The following is a 16,411-nucleotide window of genomic DNA, read 5'->3' on the forward strand; positions in this document are numbered from 1 at the left end:
TTTCCCCATCAACAGTGCTTATCAAGTTCCTTCTTATTTATTTATTTATTTATTTATTGGCCTGCTGTTGGCCCAGATTATGGGTAAACCCTTCTGGTATCTAACAAACAAATACATGGCTGAGTGTGATGGCTCACACCTGTAATCCCAGCATTTGGGAGGCTGAGTCTGGTGGATTGTTTGATGTCAGGAGTTCAGAAACAGCCTGACCAACATGGTTAAAACCCTGTCTCTACTAAAAATACAAAAATTAGCTAGGCATGGTGGCACATGCCTGTAATTCCAGCTACTTGGGAGACTGAGGCAGGAGAATCGCATGAACACAGGATGCGGAGGTTGCAGTGAGGCAAGATCGCCCCACTGCACTCCAGCCAGGGCGACAAAGCACAACTCCGTCTCATAAAATAAAATAACACAAAAGACAAAGGTTTTTTAAGCCACCTTTAAAACCTTTAGTTTCACAACTGACTTATCTTTCCACCTGGAGACTGACAGTGATGGCAGTGTGGCTCACTTCAGAGTTCCTAGTGCTTGAATTTTTAAGACCATGGTATCTAGTTTTTGGCGAAGAATACTGTCTGTCTTTCAGGTCAGTCTCCAGCAAGCAGCTGGCATACCCAGGGCTGGTGAAGGGATTGCTTGTATTAATTTTTTTATTTAGCAGGATCTCACTCTGTTGCTTAGACTGAAGTACAGTGGCATAATCACAGCTCACCGCAGCCTTGACATCCTTGGTTCAAGCAATCCTCCCACCTCAGCCTCCTGAGTAGGTAGGACTATAGGCATCAGCAACTATGCCTGGCTAATTTTTTTATTTTTTGTAGAGATGGAGTCTCATGTTGCCCAAGCTGGTCTCAAACTCCCGTCCTCAAGCATTCCTCCCACCTCAGCTGCCTACAATACTGAGATTAAAGCCGTGCCCAGGTTGCATGTGCTAATTTGAGAAGACTAATTGGGAGCCTAGGTGTCTACTCATCTCCCTTTCCTACCTTGCTATTCCTGGTTAGTAGCTATATATAAATGAGATGTTTTTGGTTGTCAGTGGAACATCACATGAGGTCAAAAGATTTCACATCGGCCTCAAATCAGTTACTTGTAGGGATGTGAGATGAATAGCCTTTCAGTCCACTATGGAAAGTTTCTTCCAAAGTTATGGCACCTAGACTAGGGAAGGCAAAGGCTATTATAACAAGATTTTGTTCGTCCCTGTCCCGCAAAAGAATAAATAAATATGTGTGTTTGAGGGTGGGGAACGGGGAGCAGAATAACATTCCATAAAGAGCTGGGCTTGGACAGGTGCATTGGCTCAACATCTATAATCCCAGCACTTTGGAAGGCAGAAGTGGAAGGATCACTTGAGGCCTGGAGTTTGAAACCAGTCTAGGAAACATAGCAAGACCCTATCTTTAAAAAATTTTTTAAAGTCAGCTGGGCATGGTGGTGTGTGCCTGTAGTCCTAGCTACTCAGGAGGCTGAGGTGGGAGGATTGCTTGAGCCCAGGAGTTCAAGGCTGCAGTGAGCTAGGATCATGCCACTGCACTCTACCCTGGGCAACAGACCTAGACCCTGTCTCTTAAATAACCCAAAGAGCTGGGCTTAACTGTGAACCATGTGTTTAGAGCTCTGGAGAGTTGCAGTTCTACCTTTTCTTTTTTTCTTATTCACTCATCCATCTTCCCCCAACCCCTCCTTCCCTCTTTCCAAATACTTTATTGTGCATACTGCACCAGGCCTACATTAGGTACCGGGGATTTAGCTATGCACTATGAATTGAACTTGTATAACTCATAAGCACAGCAATGTTGAGAGTGAAAGAAAAGGCAAGCCTTTTCTGTGCTAATTCATTTGCTGAAGATAGATCATATCCTGAAAAGCAAAAAGGATTCTGCTCCCCACCAATCACTTTTTAGTGGCTCCTTGCCTAAAGTTGGCCTTCATTCTGGAGTGTCCTATTGTCTAACAAAATAAGCTATTTCCAAGAAATGAGAGACCAGTTCACTAGGCCTAGGGCTATTCAAACTGCTTTTCTACTACCTTACTGTTGTATAACACAATAAGGTCAACAATTCTGGCATTTGATCTGCTATGAAGGCTATACTTCTAGAGTTAAGAGAAAGGCAGAGGTTCTCATTTCATCCTTAACTCCAGAAGCTCCTAGGAACTAAAAAAGTGAGCTCTTCTCAAATTTTTCTATCTGATAAGACATTCTTGGTTATCTTATTACACCTTTTAAAGTAAAAAGTGGCACAAGGGAGAGTTATGTCTCTGACATTGGTCTTACATACGAGTACATCATAAAAGCCACTAAATATGGTGAGGGAAAACTTGCTATTTAATTCCTTGGTGCAAGCTGTGCTAAGTTAAGTGTGCTCTTCATCTTTTCTCTCCTAATGATGGGCCAAATCCAACTCAAACTGAAAGCAGCAAGGTTTTGGGACTTGGCTATATTCAAGCCTTCTCAATTGTATTTCTAGGCTAGTTTGCAGAACCACACAACTCACTAATTGGGATTTGTAAGACTGGTTCTGGTTTTTCTTGGTCTGAATCGTGGCATCCAGTCACCATCTGCCCCTTAACCCTGGCTGATCTTGCCAAAGTTCCCTCAGTCTCACACACACAGGCCTCCTGTACCTTAAGTAATGTGAACTTCTAACTAAGCCAACACAGTTGGCTTAGCAACCAGATGAGTGTTCAACTGCTAACATACAGTAAACTCATTTTTTCCCAGAAATTTAAAAAGATGCTGTATTTTTCTAGAAGCACCATCTAGTGGCCAAAGCTCATAGCATTATTTGATAACAGGTATAGGAGACATTCTCAACATAATTTAAAGACTAAAAGAATTTTGGAGGCTTTAAAAGTAACATTTACATGTTAGACAAAACTTTATGATGTCAAATAGAAAGGGTAAAGGTTTGAGAGGAGTTAGAATTTGAACCCTGTTAAACTGGGGCTGCATTCTGCCAATTTGATTGTGAGAATCTGTGACATAGTATCTTCACTTGCCAGTTGAAAATGTGCAAACTACTTTAGATAAAGATAAGCTCCTCATCATGTTGGCTGTGCATCAGTAGCTTAACCACATTTTCTTCTCAAGTGAAAGGCCACCATGCTGCTTTGGGCACTAATGCTCAAGCATAACTTGCTTCAGGAAATCTAGGAGTAAATTTAAAAGCTTGACAATTCAGGTTTGTAGAGAGTACAGAGGACACACAGAAGTGGCTGGCTCTGACAACACAGGAGACAATAAATAGGACTTCTTGGGGGCACGAACACCAGTGTCTTAATTCTCTCAACAAGAACGTAGGTTCAGATTCTCATCAGCTTGGCTGAGTGAAGAGCTACATTCTACCTTCCTTCACAGCCAAAGGCAGCATCAGGAACATTTATGATAAACTGTTTATATTTGACCTTTTACTGACATTTGGGAGCACTCTGCATTCCCAGCTTTCCCTTCCCCCTCCAAACTAATACATCATGTATCTGTAGAGAAAACTTCTAGTTCTGTATATAACTAACTTCATATTGATCTCGTAGAGAATGAAGTAAAATATTTAGCTTCTAGTCTGATCTTCAAGGGCTATAACATGTTCTTTAGGGTTTTTTTGTTTTTTGAATGGAGGATTAGAGAATAACTACTATCCCCATCAAGTATATTCCCTTGCCGTTCCAGAGGCCTCACGAAGCAACCGGTTTTTTAACCAGGAGGCATCAGACAATTACAATGCAGAATGCTCAAGTTTCCAGGTCTTGACTTTGTGATGTGATGCCAAAGTTTAACACAAGTAACTTGGGACAGGCTGAGAATAGTTTCAGGCAAAAAGGGAACTAATTGAACCGCAGGAACAGGTTTTTTTTTTTTTTTTTTCTCGCTCTGTTGCCCAGGCTAGAGTGCAGTGGCGCGATGGCTCACTGCAACCTCCGCCTCCTGGGTTCAAGCAATTCTCCTGCCTCAACCTCCCAAGTAGCTAGAATTACACGCCCGGCTAATTTCTGTATTTTTTAGTAGAGACGGGGTTTCAGCATGTTGGTCAGGCTGGTCTCGAACTCCTGACCTCGTGATCCGCCTGCCTCAGCCTCTCAAAGTGCTGGGATTACATGCGTGAGCCACCGCGCCCAACCGGAACATTCTTAATGAAAAATTCTACACTGTTTAAGAATACTAGGCTCTTTCTGTCACAAGCCACAGTTCTCTAAGGGCCCACAGTAAGTTGTGATGAAGTGGGCTCAGGCCTCTGAAATGGTGGCCAAGGTTTAACAGTGCTTTCGAGGGCCAAGTCTCCAAAGTACTATCACTGAACTGAATGATGTGGTTAAACAAGTTCTGAGGTGTGAGGGCTAGCAGCCCACCATCCCACTTGATTCGGTGTCCCATGAAAAGAACGCTGTATTCCAAACTAACTTACCAGCAATTTTTAAATATTGAAAACCTTAAGACCAAAAAGTGAAAATTCTATTGTCCTCTAATGTTCTGCTCAATTTGCAGCTACTGGACTACAAATGAAATATTGACTCTAAACTCTTTTATCCCTAGCTTTCTATATAACACAACGATGTCCTCATCTGTTAAATAGAAGGAAGTTCTACATATCTGTATCATTTTACAGTTACTATGAACATATACAGTTGTAAACTTCTTAGAGCTCCTTAAACAGATGAAGATCAGGATCAGAAATTTTTAAAATGTGTATCTGTGAAGTCAATCCTTTGCTATCTTCCCTCCCACTCCCTGTACTGACATGTGAGTAAATGCTTCCCATTTAATTGGAGTTTAAGGTCATAAAACAGGTAGTCAACCCTACCACAAGAATTTTTTACAAGTCAGATGATGACCTGAAAATACTCTTGTTCTCCTAAATCTGAACATTAAAAATGGCTAAAAATGACATTTTAAAGATACAGGTCTGAGCCTACTCTCACAAGCAGTCATATTAAGATGAAAATTTACTATTTGGAGGATTCACAGTGCACTAGTGAAAAAATATCATAAAAGAAAAATTCTTATATCTAAAACCTATATCCCTCGATCACATTCAAATCCTCTTTTCTTCATGTTTCATTTTTAGTAAGTATATTCTTGGTCTTTCTATTGTTTTCTCTAGTTGAAATAGCAGTGCCTAGCCAATCAGGTACCTGTACCTCTTCACAACTGGAAAAAAGTCACAGAAACAAAAGTTAAGGACAACTTTTTATTGCTACCAGAGGCTTTTATCATCAGTACATGGTTCTGACTGCAATACCTTTTTCAGACTGCAAAGGGAGCTCAGGATCCAGAAGTCGTTAAGAGAACTATAAGTAGGCTGGGGAGGCAGGTGGGGAGTAAGTTCTATTAGAAAATCCTAATAGCTTAACAAAACTAGGGTACTAAATTCAGTTATAACATGTTACAGACTCAAATCACAGAGCTGCCCCAACATCTAGACAGTCTCTCCTACTGATTATAAATGAGTGAAAACTATCAGTTAGAAAAATCTAATTTCAGTTGTTACATACATGTTTCTTTGGTGAGCACCTGGATATATTAACTTTATCACAAATTCTTTTATACAAATGTCAAAAATGCTTTCAACAAATCTAAGTGTCCTAATTACATACCACTTTTAAGCATCACTTTAAGGTAAACAAAAATGAAAACCATAATTTTAAATTAAAATTTGAAATGAGACACAAAATCAACCTGGTAATATGAGAACTTTTTCTGTTGCTGTCTCTGATTAATATGGGACAATTCCAAAGTACCCTTTCATACTAATTGGAACTTGCATCATGGCTGTCACACTGAAATAATTTGTTCGACTGCTAAAAAATAATTTTGGGGTTTCCTATTCAGTGAGAATCAATACAGATCAGCATGCATAAAGTTCAGTAACTTAAATGGAGAAGCAAGCAAAAGCAAAATCAAATCAGGATGCTGAGGGGGAACAGGTTTGCTGGCTATGAATTTTAACTGAATTTTTGATGGGGCAAGCTACGTTACATTATGGCAGAAAAAAAGTGCAACTGGCATACTACAAAGAGGTTTTTTAAGTTTAAAAAAAGTTTGGATCTTTTGGATTTTTTTTTTTTTTTTTTTTTTTGGTCCTTATGTGTTTAAATAACACTGAATTATAATTAGCCACACAAATAATGAGAGTAGTTTTTTTTTTTTTTTTTTTTTCTGGCTCACTCCAAATCAGCCTGTTAAGGTATATATCCTTCTACAGCCTTTCCTGATTTTGCATGTTCTCATTCCCAGAGTAGTCTACCTTAGTTTACACTCAAAGGTAACACTTGTTGAAACTACATGACAGAAACAGGCTGCAAAGGTGGACAAGGGGAAGCATGTCCCTCTTGTCTTGATAAATCAGTGCCACACACAGAACCCACATTTTCTGAGACATTATCTTCATTATAGAGCCGTTTGATTCCATCATAGAAGTCATCCACTTCCATTTCCTCTACTTTGCGTTTAGCAGAGGTCTGCTTGCACCCACTGGCAGCTGGGAGATGATGGTAAAAGGCTGCTGTACCTCTGACTGGCACTTCTGGCTTGCTGTTGTCCTTGGAGAAGTCTGGGCCTGGGACAGAGGAGGGATGTAATCTGAACACTCCTTTGTCACAGGTCACCAGGGTGTGCTTGAGGGGACGGTAGACATAAACGGAATTTAGAGGCAGGGAAGACTGCAGAGTAGAAAGGTGATGTGCCACAAGCTCCCGACAGTGGATCAACTGGGAGCTATCCATCTGGGCCAGGAAAAAAAAACAAAAAACAAAAAACAAAAACAGTTGATCATTAATTAACATAGGCTGCTCTGTTATCTCTGGTGGCCATTTTTCCTCCCTGTGCTTTCCATCCCTGCTGAGTCTTTTCTCTCCCCACATCTTCTACCTCCAACTCATCTATTTATCCAGCCTACCCATCCATCATCATCATCTTAGAAATCAGGTCCAAATCTGTATTTCTAATATAATTATCTTTGGAACTTGAGTTCTGTATTTGCAATGTATGCTGAACATTTACATGAGAGCAGAAACTACTTTTTTGTATCCAACGTCTGTTTTTGTTTTTGTTTTTTTTTCAGTCTGTCCCCCCTGTCTAGAAGGCCCTTCATCCTACTCTCTTGGCCTCTTATAATTTTTTCAGTGGAGTCCAAAGTACTCATAAACACATTCATTAAGAATGTAAGAAGCCAAAGGGCAAAAAAAAATTTTTTTTAAATCAGGGATGAGGAGGAAGGCTAAGAATTTTAAAATAGTAAATGAAAAATTTAGAAATATATATTTTGTAGAAAATAGTAGACAACACTAAGATGAAATGTTTTTCATAAAGATTTTAATTTGGGAGTTTTGCTAATTCCTTCTTACCCCTGAGGACAATTCACAGGTATCAGTCCTTTCTGGAGTTACCCCTGACTCCCTCAACCCCTCAAACACACTAAATACCATGGTCATCTGTTTCTGTATCAATCTTTTAACATACTTATGGCCAGGCATGGTGGCTCATGCCTGTAATCCTAGCACTTTGGGAGGCCAAGGCGGGTGGATCACTTGAGGCCAGGAGTTCAAGACCAGCCTGGCCAACATGGTGAAACCCCTTCTCCACTAAAAATACAAAAAATTAGCTGGACGTGGTGGTAGATGAGTAAACCCAGCTACTCAGGAGGCTGAGGCATGAGAATGGCTTGAGCCCAGGAAGTACAGGTTGCAGTGAGGTGAGATCAAGCCATTGCATTCCAGCCAGGCAAAGAGACAGAGTGAGACTGTCTTTAAAAAAAGACACTAAAACTTTTTAACATATTTACCACGTTGCATTATAATAATCTATTTAAACATTTAGCCTTTCCATTATAGACTACAAGACCGAAGGTGTGGCATTGTATTATATTCATCTTTTTATCCCTAACTTTCTGGCACAATGACTGTACATGGAAGGCCTTCAAATTATTACCTGTAGTAAAGTGTCTCTCTTCCTCACTTTCAGTTACAGCATTGTCAAAATAACCTTAGTTAGCATCATATATTCCTTCCCTACTCTCTTCAGCAGCACCCCAATGCCTACCAGAAATAAGCTAAACTCCTTAGTTTTATTAATAAGGATCTCCATAATCTGACCCCAACCTTCTTTTCTAGCCTTATTTCCTAGCATACCCTCAACTTGTGGTCTACACTCTTGCTAAACAGTCCTGCTCTATAAGATGCACTAATCTTCCCCTTTCTTATTTTACCCTTAATCATCTTATTTCTACCTGTTGAAATTGTATTGCCCATTCCTTCCAGGACTGGCTAAACACCATCACCTTCAGGAAGCCTATCTTGACCATTTAACTATCAGGGATAACTTTTTTCCAGTTTTGGGTATTTTGGACATTTCTGGACCAAGTCTTATTCATCCTCATATAACCTGCAGCACACACCATGACTGTTTGCAATACCACAGAGAAAATAAGGGAAAATAACGTACTCTACAAGAACACATTTGATCACAAAATTATTTTTATCTCTAAATACATTCATTATTTGTTACTGAAAAATACCAGAGGAAAGAATGGTAAAAGGCTGATGTTAGTCATTGTATAATACAAATGCAAAATAACTGAAACTGTCAGAAATATACAACAAAATGGCAGATTTTAGCATCTACCATCATATTGTTCACTGATTTTTTTTCCCCTAGTTTGAAAGGCATTAGATAACACACTATGGGTAAGACACTATTAACTAGTATTAGAATTTGTTCTCCCTCCCTTTAAAGAAAAAAGTTACGTAACACTTAAGATAGTCCCTGAACTATCAAGCTTACATTTAGGCTAGGTCTTATTATATATCCCAGGGATGTAGAACAAGCTGAAACATGCTAAAAATATTGGAACAAAGCACAGAGAAAGGATGGAGCTTCTGCCAGTATTTTAGGAAGCCTACAAAAAAGAAATGAAAGAAACTGGGAGTGAAAAAGGGGCTACAGTGTAGAAATTATTTCTAAAAAATAAGTACAGTCATCCCACAGTATCCATGGGGGATTACTTCTAGGATCCCCCAAAAGATAACAAAACCCAACATGCTCAACAAACCCAACAACCCAGAATGCCTACACATCACTTCATCTGTGTGGATTCAATGTAATACTCAGCGTGCAACAAATGCAAGGTTTTTTTGGAACTCTGTCAAATTTCTTCCTAAGTATTTTCAATTCACGTTGGCTGAATCCAGATGCCAAACCCATGGATATGGAAAGCCAACTGTACCTCGTTTAATGAAATGTTCTTTAGCAAATGAACGATATTTATTGGCTTAGAAAGGTAAAGGTACCACAAATATAATGCCTTGGTCACTGGGCATAATAAATGCCATGGCAGAATCAATACTATGGTAGTATAAGAGACATGTATTTAAGTAAGAGGAAGACTGTCACTATCATCTTTCTGTATGAAAAAACTAAGTAAGTAGAGAGTTATATTTTAGAGGTGGAAGACTGACAAAAAATGATAGCGCTAGAAAAGACCTTAGAAATTATTCAAAACAAAACCATCCATATGAACTCCACTTCCACCCAAGTCCCAAGTAACTCTTTTCTCCAAAATAACATCAAAATAAATTCCTTCTAATCTAGTACAATCTGAATTTGTTCTATAAGATGACAAAATAATTTGTTCCTTCTTGAGATCCAGTGGAAGAAACAAAACAAGCACATATACTGAAACTACCAAAACTCTCGACACCAGACAAGTCCTCTAATGGAGTTGGTAAAAAGGACTTAAATGAACTCTAATTATAAGGTGTCAAGAGAATATTTATTATTTTTTATAACAATGAATGACATAAATGGTAGGCCCACATGGATCCAGGTTTGATGAATAGCATGAAGCACTGAGGAACCTGCTGGAATAGTCTGACCACAGCCACCTTCAAAAAACCAGGAGACGTGTGGGGAGAGGTCTGTTTCTTCCTTTTTTTTTTTTTTTTTTAATTTGCTTCTTTTTACTTTTAGATTCAGGGGGTACCCATGTGCAATATATACCTAGGTATATATTGCATGATGCTGAGGTTTGGAGTAAAAGTGATCCTGTCAACCAGGTAGTGAGCACAGTACCCAACAGTTTTTCAACCCTTACTCCCCTCCCTCCCTCCCCGCTCTAGTAGTCCCCAGTTTCTACTGTTGCCATCTTTATGTCCACGTGTACCCAATGTTTACCTCCCACTTGTAAGTGAGAACGTGTGGCATTTGGTTTTCTGTTCCTGTGTTAATTCACTTAGGATAATGGCCTCCAGCTGCATCCATGTTGCTGCAAAGGACATGATTTTGTTCTGTTTTATGGCTGCACCTACTCTACAACTAGAACATAGACTTTGACTACTGCCCAGCTAGGAACTACAAAGACCAGCACACTAATCTAGGTAGAGTTAACGGTCTGAGTTTATCCGAGTGGGCCACATCAGAAAGAGGAAGACGTGAGCACAACCACACAACAGAGCAAGGGTAGAAGAAGGGTAAGGAGAGAGAGGTTTAGCCATCCCACAATGGTGACCAACAGGTGGTCACAAGAGCTTAAGGGGTGTAGTTGTGGGAGGTTAAGAGGAATAAAAGGAAGTTTGCCTTTCAAACCTGGGAACACTCACCATACTTTTCTCTCAAAGTGGGGGCTCAGGCAGAACTAGTGGGAGTGGCCTCCTCACAGTACGACATGTCTGTGATGGACTCTTCTCAAAGCAAGACACTGGGAAACATGTCACAAATGATTTTGGCATGATCTTAGCAATCTGATTCAAGAATTTCCTATACTAAAACCAGAAAACTAGGAAGAGTATCTGATATTGTGGCCTTGTCACAGGTCTAAACACAAAGATATTATATCTGGTGTTCCTACCTGAACACAGGAAACCTAGCAAAAAAACAGAAATGAGTCCTAAAGAACTAAGAGCCATCCATGTTTGGAGCACATGGGTTGGTGTTAGAGCAGAACTGCTAGAACAAGTCCCAAAAGTCTCTACCAAGATTTATGACCTTCCTTTTCTTCACTAACTTCCCCATTGCAATTTGAATACTACATGGGGCAAACCTCTTTAAAAAAAAAAAAATCACTGTATTTCCAGTTTTCAAACTACATCCAAACACTACCTACATAATATAATCTAAACCTACACTACATAGGTAGATCTCTAGCTATGGAAGGGAAAAGGCTATGTTGAGTGGGGCTCTGCCCTTAAACACAACAAGTATAGCTCCACTTTTCTATTCTATATTCTGGGATTGTGTGTGTACAAGATTTTCTTGGGGGAAGGGGGACTGGGAAAGGGTTCCACTTCTCAAACAAATTGTGAAAACCACTGAACTAGAATTTTTTAAGGTTTGTGTGGTATGAAAAAAAGCACTGGTTCTTTTAAATCACTACTAAGTAGCTCTACGCAGCTCTAAGAAAGTCTTCAGTTCCCTACACTGGAGCTATAAAATAAAGGAGTTGAATCAAACAATTTCTCCAAAGATTCTGTCAAATCCCACATTTGTAATACTCCTTCAGCTAAGGAGAAAAAAAAAAGTTTCAGTGAATACTTTCTTCCTCTAGCACCAGAAAACTTACAAAAGAGAATCAGGAGATTTTCCAGTGTTTTTCACTAGGAAAACATGATCTCAAAGCTACAGAATACACATGCTATTTACATTATTATTTATGCTTCAAAATCTGTCCTCTGACACTAACACTTTAGAGCAATCTTTTTCTGTACTATCTTGAGAATAAGCACAGAGACCAAGTCGGAAGGCATTTAAAAATAATATAATGTAGGAGGTTTTCTATTAAGCCTATTCCTCTACTTCACAGTCTAATGTGAGTGATTAATATTCAACTATTCTTTCCAACAGTCCGGGATGAGCAAAGTAAATTTTCTGTGTCATATTATTCATTTAAATGATGGTTTCTCATAATTTCTAAAAATTCTCATGAGCAATTACTTCGTAGAATTTTCATTATAGCATTTAATTATTTCAATCTAAGACGATTAAGATATCCCTTGAAAACAAAAAACAGCCTGTGTTACACTACACAGGTAGATCTCTAGCTAACATACTGCTCTGATCATCAACCTTTTTTATGAAAAGACTGAGTCCCCCTCTGCTCACAAACTAGAGCCTAAAATTCTTAAAAGCACTGACATACTTGTTTAAAAAAAAATTTTTTGTCTGCTTCATTTTCTTCAGACATACTTTTTAAAATGTTTGCTATAAGATCAATTACAACTTTCTTAGAAAAACACCAAATTCAACTATTATGTTTTTCTTTTATAATATTCTAAATTTTTAGCTCAATAACTGCAGTTCTTTGCTACAATTAGTTTATTGCAAAATGTTAAGCTTAGAATTTCACAATCTTCTAAGTAAAATCCAATAAAACAAATCAGAATAACTACTGTTAAATAAGAATAAATAGCCATATAAAGGGAAAGTAGTTTCATGAGTCTTTTATGGATTCAGCTGGCAGGAAAATGGTTTGCAGCAGATCTAAACTTGGTAAGTTCTATTTGGTGACATGAATAGAACCAGTAAGGCTTCTCTCAAAGTAGCTGCTAACATACAGCACTCTCACCAACTTTCCATTTGGATGAGAATTTTCTCTACTGAACCTTTACATTTTACTTAGGTGGTGGATAATTTATCAACCTATACATTTTATAACAATCTGTAGATTGTTACAAACTAATCTAAGGTAATAACAGAAGTGCCAGGGCAAAACCTCTTTCAGAAAAGTGGCTTCTACCTGCCAGTCTGGTATAAATACTTCACTTACTAGCCAACAATAAATTATCTGCTTGTCTAAAAAGCAACTTATTCTAATTTTTGTTCCTGACATCCATTATAAAATGAGTGAAGTAAAGAAGTACTACATTAAAACTTGCAGATGTAGCTAGGATAAAGGACAATATGGTACTGACAATCTTATGAACATTTTATAATTGTTAAAGATAAGTAATCTAAGAGAAATGGTGCAAAGGAATCTTAAAAATACTATATAAGTTTTTTTTTTTTTTGAGACAGAGTCACGCTCAGTCGCCCAGGCTGGAGTGCAGTGGCGCCATCTCGGCTCACTGCAGGCTCTGCCCCCTGGGTTCACGCCATTCTCCTGCCTCAGCCTCCCGAGTAGCTGGGACTACAGGCACCAACCACTATGCCTGGAGAATTTTTTTGTATTTTTAGTAGAGATGGGGTTTCACCGTGTTGGCCAGGATGGTCTCGATCTCCTGACCTCGTGATCCGCCCATCTCGGCCTACCAAAGTGCCGGGATTATAGGCGTGAGCCACCGCCCAGCCACTATATAAGTTTTGTAAGAAAACAAGAGAACATCTAGCCTGTAAATTTAAAATATATACTTTACTTTTGTCTAAAGAATGGTTTGCCATTACAACATTAGAAATGTCTTTCAGTTTGGTAACTCTATGTATTCCAATAATAGAAAAACTTAAAAAGAACACTATTTAATTAGACTGACACCTACCTGTGCTTTCTGAAGCAGTTCAATTGTAAGAGAAAGCCAATTAGGAATAAGTTTCTCCATTTCCAGACTAACCATGGCCAGAGCAAGCATGGATCCTCTGAATTGCAGAAGTTGGTTGCAGGCCATACAGTGAAGTAGTTGCTTGGTAAGGACTGCCAAATGTTGAGATGGGCTCAATTTGGGCAAACTGAAAAGTAACTGAGGCCTAGTTGATACCGCAATAGCATGGAACTGAAAATCACAAAAACATCATTTTAACTTGATTTAAATATATAGGAAATTACATATAGAAACTGATGCAACCTATTCAATTTTTTTTTTTTTTTTTGTGAGACAGAGTCTCACTCTGTTGCCCAAGCTGGAGTGCAGTAGCATGATCTCAACTCACTGCAACCTCCGCCTCCTGGGTTCAAGCAATTCTCCTGCCTCAGCATCCCGAGTAGCTGGGATTACAGGTGCCCACCACCATGCCCGGCTAATTTTTCTATTTTTAGTAGAGACAGGGTTTTGCCATGTTGGCCAGGCTGGTCTCAAATTCCTAACCTCAAGTGATCCGCCTGAGCCTCCCAAAGTGCTGGGATTACAGGCATGAGCCACTACACCCAGCCTAACCTGTTCAATTTCTAAGTTTGTGATTTAAGCTTCAGTGATATGACATATATACTAATTTATAATTTTTCCTTGGATATCAATAGTTTTCTTTTTCCTAAAAACCAGTACAAAATAAATGAGTAGGCAATCTATTTTTTAATTTACTGAAGGCTACACACTCAAATAAGAAACTAAAAGACTTCAGGTATATTTACAATATGAAGAAAATCCAATGGTGTGGCTGTGTGAAGATCCCAATTCAACTTATCCAGAATAATTCTCTCCATTCTCAAAATTTCAGATGAGGAACATCCACAGAAACTGTCTCTTGCCAATACCTTTAGTACTGGAATTCTCTATTCAAAGCAAAGGGGAACAGGGACAGGGAGAAAAGGACAGAAAGAAACTCATTTACGATTTTTGTTTTGGCAAACAAGAAGCAAGTTAATGGAGAGAAATTTTCACAGAAAAACATTTTGAAAGGATTTATTACCTCATCTTCCTCAACAGTCTTGGCAGCTAGGAAAAAACAGCTGATTGCAATACAACTCAAGTATTTCGGATGAGCCTAAAATTTTGAAGAGGGAAAAAGCAACTTTACTGATTTTTCAAAAACGGTTGAACTTTTTATAACTGTTTTAAAAACAGAGATATACAGATGAGACAGGTATATACAAAATGCTATGGAATTCAATTAATATGACTGTCACTGCTTTTTAGATCAGAGCTAACTTTTTTAAGAATAGGAAAGAAGTTTATTGAAAAGCTTTAGAGCAGTAATGAAAGCAAGGAAAGTACACTTGCAAGATCAAGTGTCTCCAGGGCTAACTTTTAACATTACAATCCTAGCCATATGATATTCTACAAAAATAATATAAATTCCATTGCTCAAAGTTCAACCAAAGCCAGTTAGCCAAAGTTCATTTCCATCCAGCAGAAAAAAAGTCTGATTTAGAAGTTTTTAATAATATTCCCCAAATTAAAAAATATATTTTCTGTGTATGTAAACATTTTTTAAAGCTGCTTGCAATCTGGGATATCTGAAAAATGCCTACTTTTATCTTAGCAACAAGTCCACATCACTCCTCCCTCCCTTCTCCACTACATCTAACCTACTTTTCACAGATAATTCCACAGAAAGATGAGTTTAAGGTTAGTGTCCTTTCTGGGACAGTATATTTTTCAAAAACTATTAGTGAACACATTGTTGTAGTTTCTATCATGAGATTCTTGCTGTGTTTATTAAACATTTGCAACAAAGTTGGGGAAATTTCTGGAACAATTAGAGAATTCTGCTAAGTATCTCATTTTTTTCATATTTCTTATTTTTTGGGTCCTGTCATGTTTAGTAAGTCTCTTAAGAGTAGAAGTTTGAAACTCAGCGGCTATTCAGTCTTACACTCCTTAATTCTTTGGCTTCTATTTTGTATACCTAATAAAGCATTTTAATTGACAGTTCCCCCAGTTTACATATTCTTATGCATACTAATGCCTACAGTTAAAATACTTTGCTACTCTTTCATGCCTTGCCATTAAATGCATGCTCATTTTCTGCTTTAAATATGTTGAGGGCCTACTTACTAACTTGACACAGCCAATGACATAACAATGGGGACAATATAAAACCTAATTATTTGTATGCTGCCATTCAACAAAAATATACCAAGGTTGTTTTATGACATTTTGTTATATCCCAAAGTATGCCCATAAGAAAGCACTTCACATTTTTCAGAAAGCCACATAGTATGGATATTCAATAAGTAGTGACAGAGAAAAACGTGCAATAAGCTTATACTTTAGTCTGATTCCTTGTCCACCTCTGTACATCAATGTTAGAAAATGACAAAATATTCAGCTGATGCTATATGGTTTGTGCTAAAATCAAGAGATAGAAAATTTCATAGGCTAAAAAGTTATAAATACTTGTAACAAAAAGAAAATTACAGAATACAATTAGAAACACTTCCAAAAACACTTCTGCTCTTTAGTAGAAAGCTAGGAGCGGTAGCTCATGCCTGTAATCCCAGCACTTTAGGAGACCAAGGCAGGCTGATCACTTAACATCGGGAGTTCAAGACTAGCCTGGCCAACATGGCAAAACCCTGTCTCTACTAAAAATACAAAAATTAGACTGGCATGGTGGCACGTGTCTGTAGTCCCAACTATGTGGGAGGCTGAGGCACAAAACTCACTTGAACCCAGGAGGCAGAAACACTCCAGCCTGTGCAACAAAGTGAAACTATCTCAAAAAATAAAACTAAAATAAACAATAGCAGAACACATCACCACGTCTTCTTATGGGTACATACATCACTCTCCAGCAAAGTTCTCCCCTTCTTTCTACCTTAAAGAATGTTTA

At 38.4% G+C, this 16,411-nt stretch overlaps 1 protein-coding gene across 3 annotated transcripts in view; it reads right to left on the reverse strand.

Annotated features, from left to right (window-relative positions):
• Window positions 1–5,175: 5,175 nt before the first annotated feature.
• Window positions 5,176–16,411, reverse strand: part of CCNI (cyclin I) — a 30,531-nt gene continuing 19,295 nt past the window's right edge. For 2 of the 3 annotated variants that reach the window (XM_050790880.1, XM_050790878.1), the window contains 4 exons: window positions 14,546–14,620; window positions 14,268–14,408; window positions 13,462–13,692; window positions 5,176–6,723 (listed from right to left, as the gene is read on the reverse strand). In XM_050790880.1, the coding sequence (XP_050646837.1) occupies window positions 6,280–6,723; window positions 13,462–13,692; window positions 14,268–14,408; window positions 14,546–14,620 (891 nt within the window). In that variant the 3' untranslated portion in view covers window positions 5,176–6,279. The remainder of the gene's footprint in view (window positions 6,724–13,461; window positions 13,693–14,267; window positions 14,409–14,545; window positions 14,621–16,411) is intronic. The other variant, XM_050790879.1, reaches the window with a different exon arrangement.

The sequence above is a fragment of the Macaca thibetana genome, chromosome 5, assembly GCF_024542745.1.
Source record: "Macaca thibetana thibetana isolate TM-01 chromosome 5, ASM2454274v1, whole genome shotgun sequence".
In the NCBI taxonomy this organism is placed as follows: Eukaryota; Metazoa; Chordata; class Mammalia; order Primates; family Cercopithecidae; genus Macaca; species Macaca thibetana.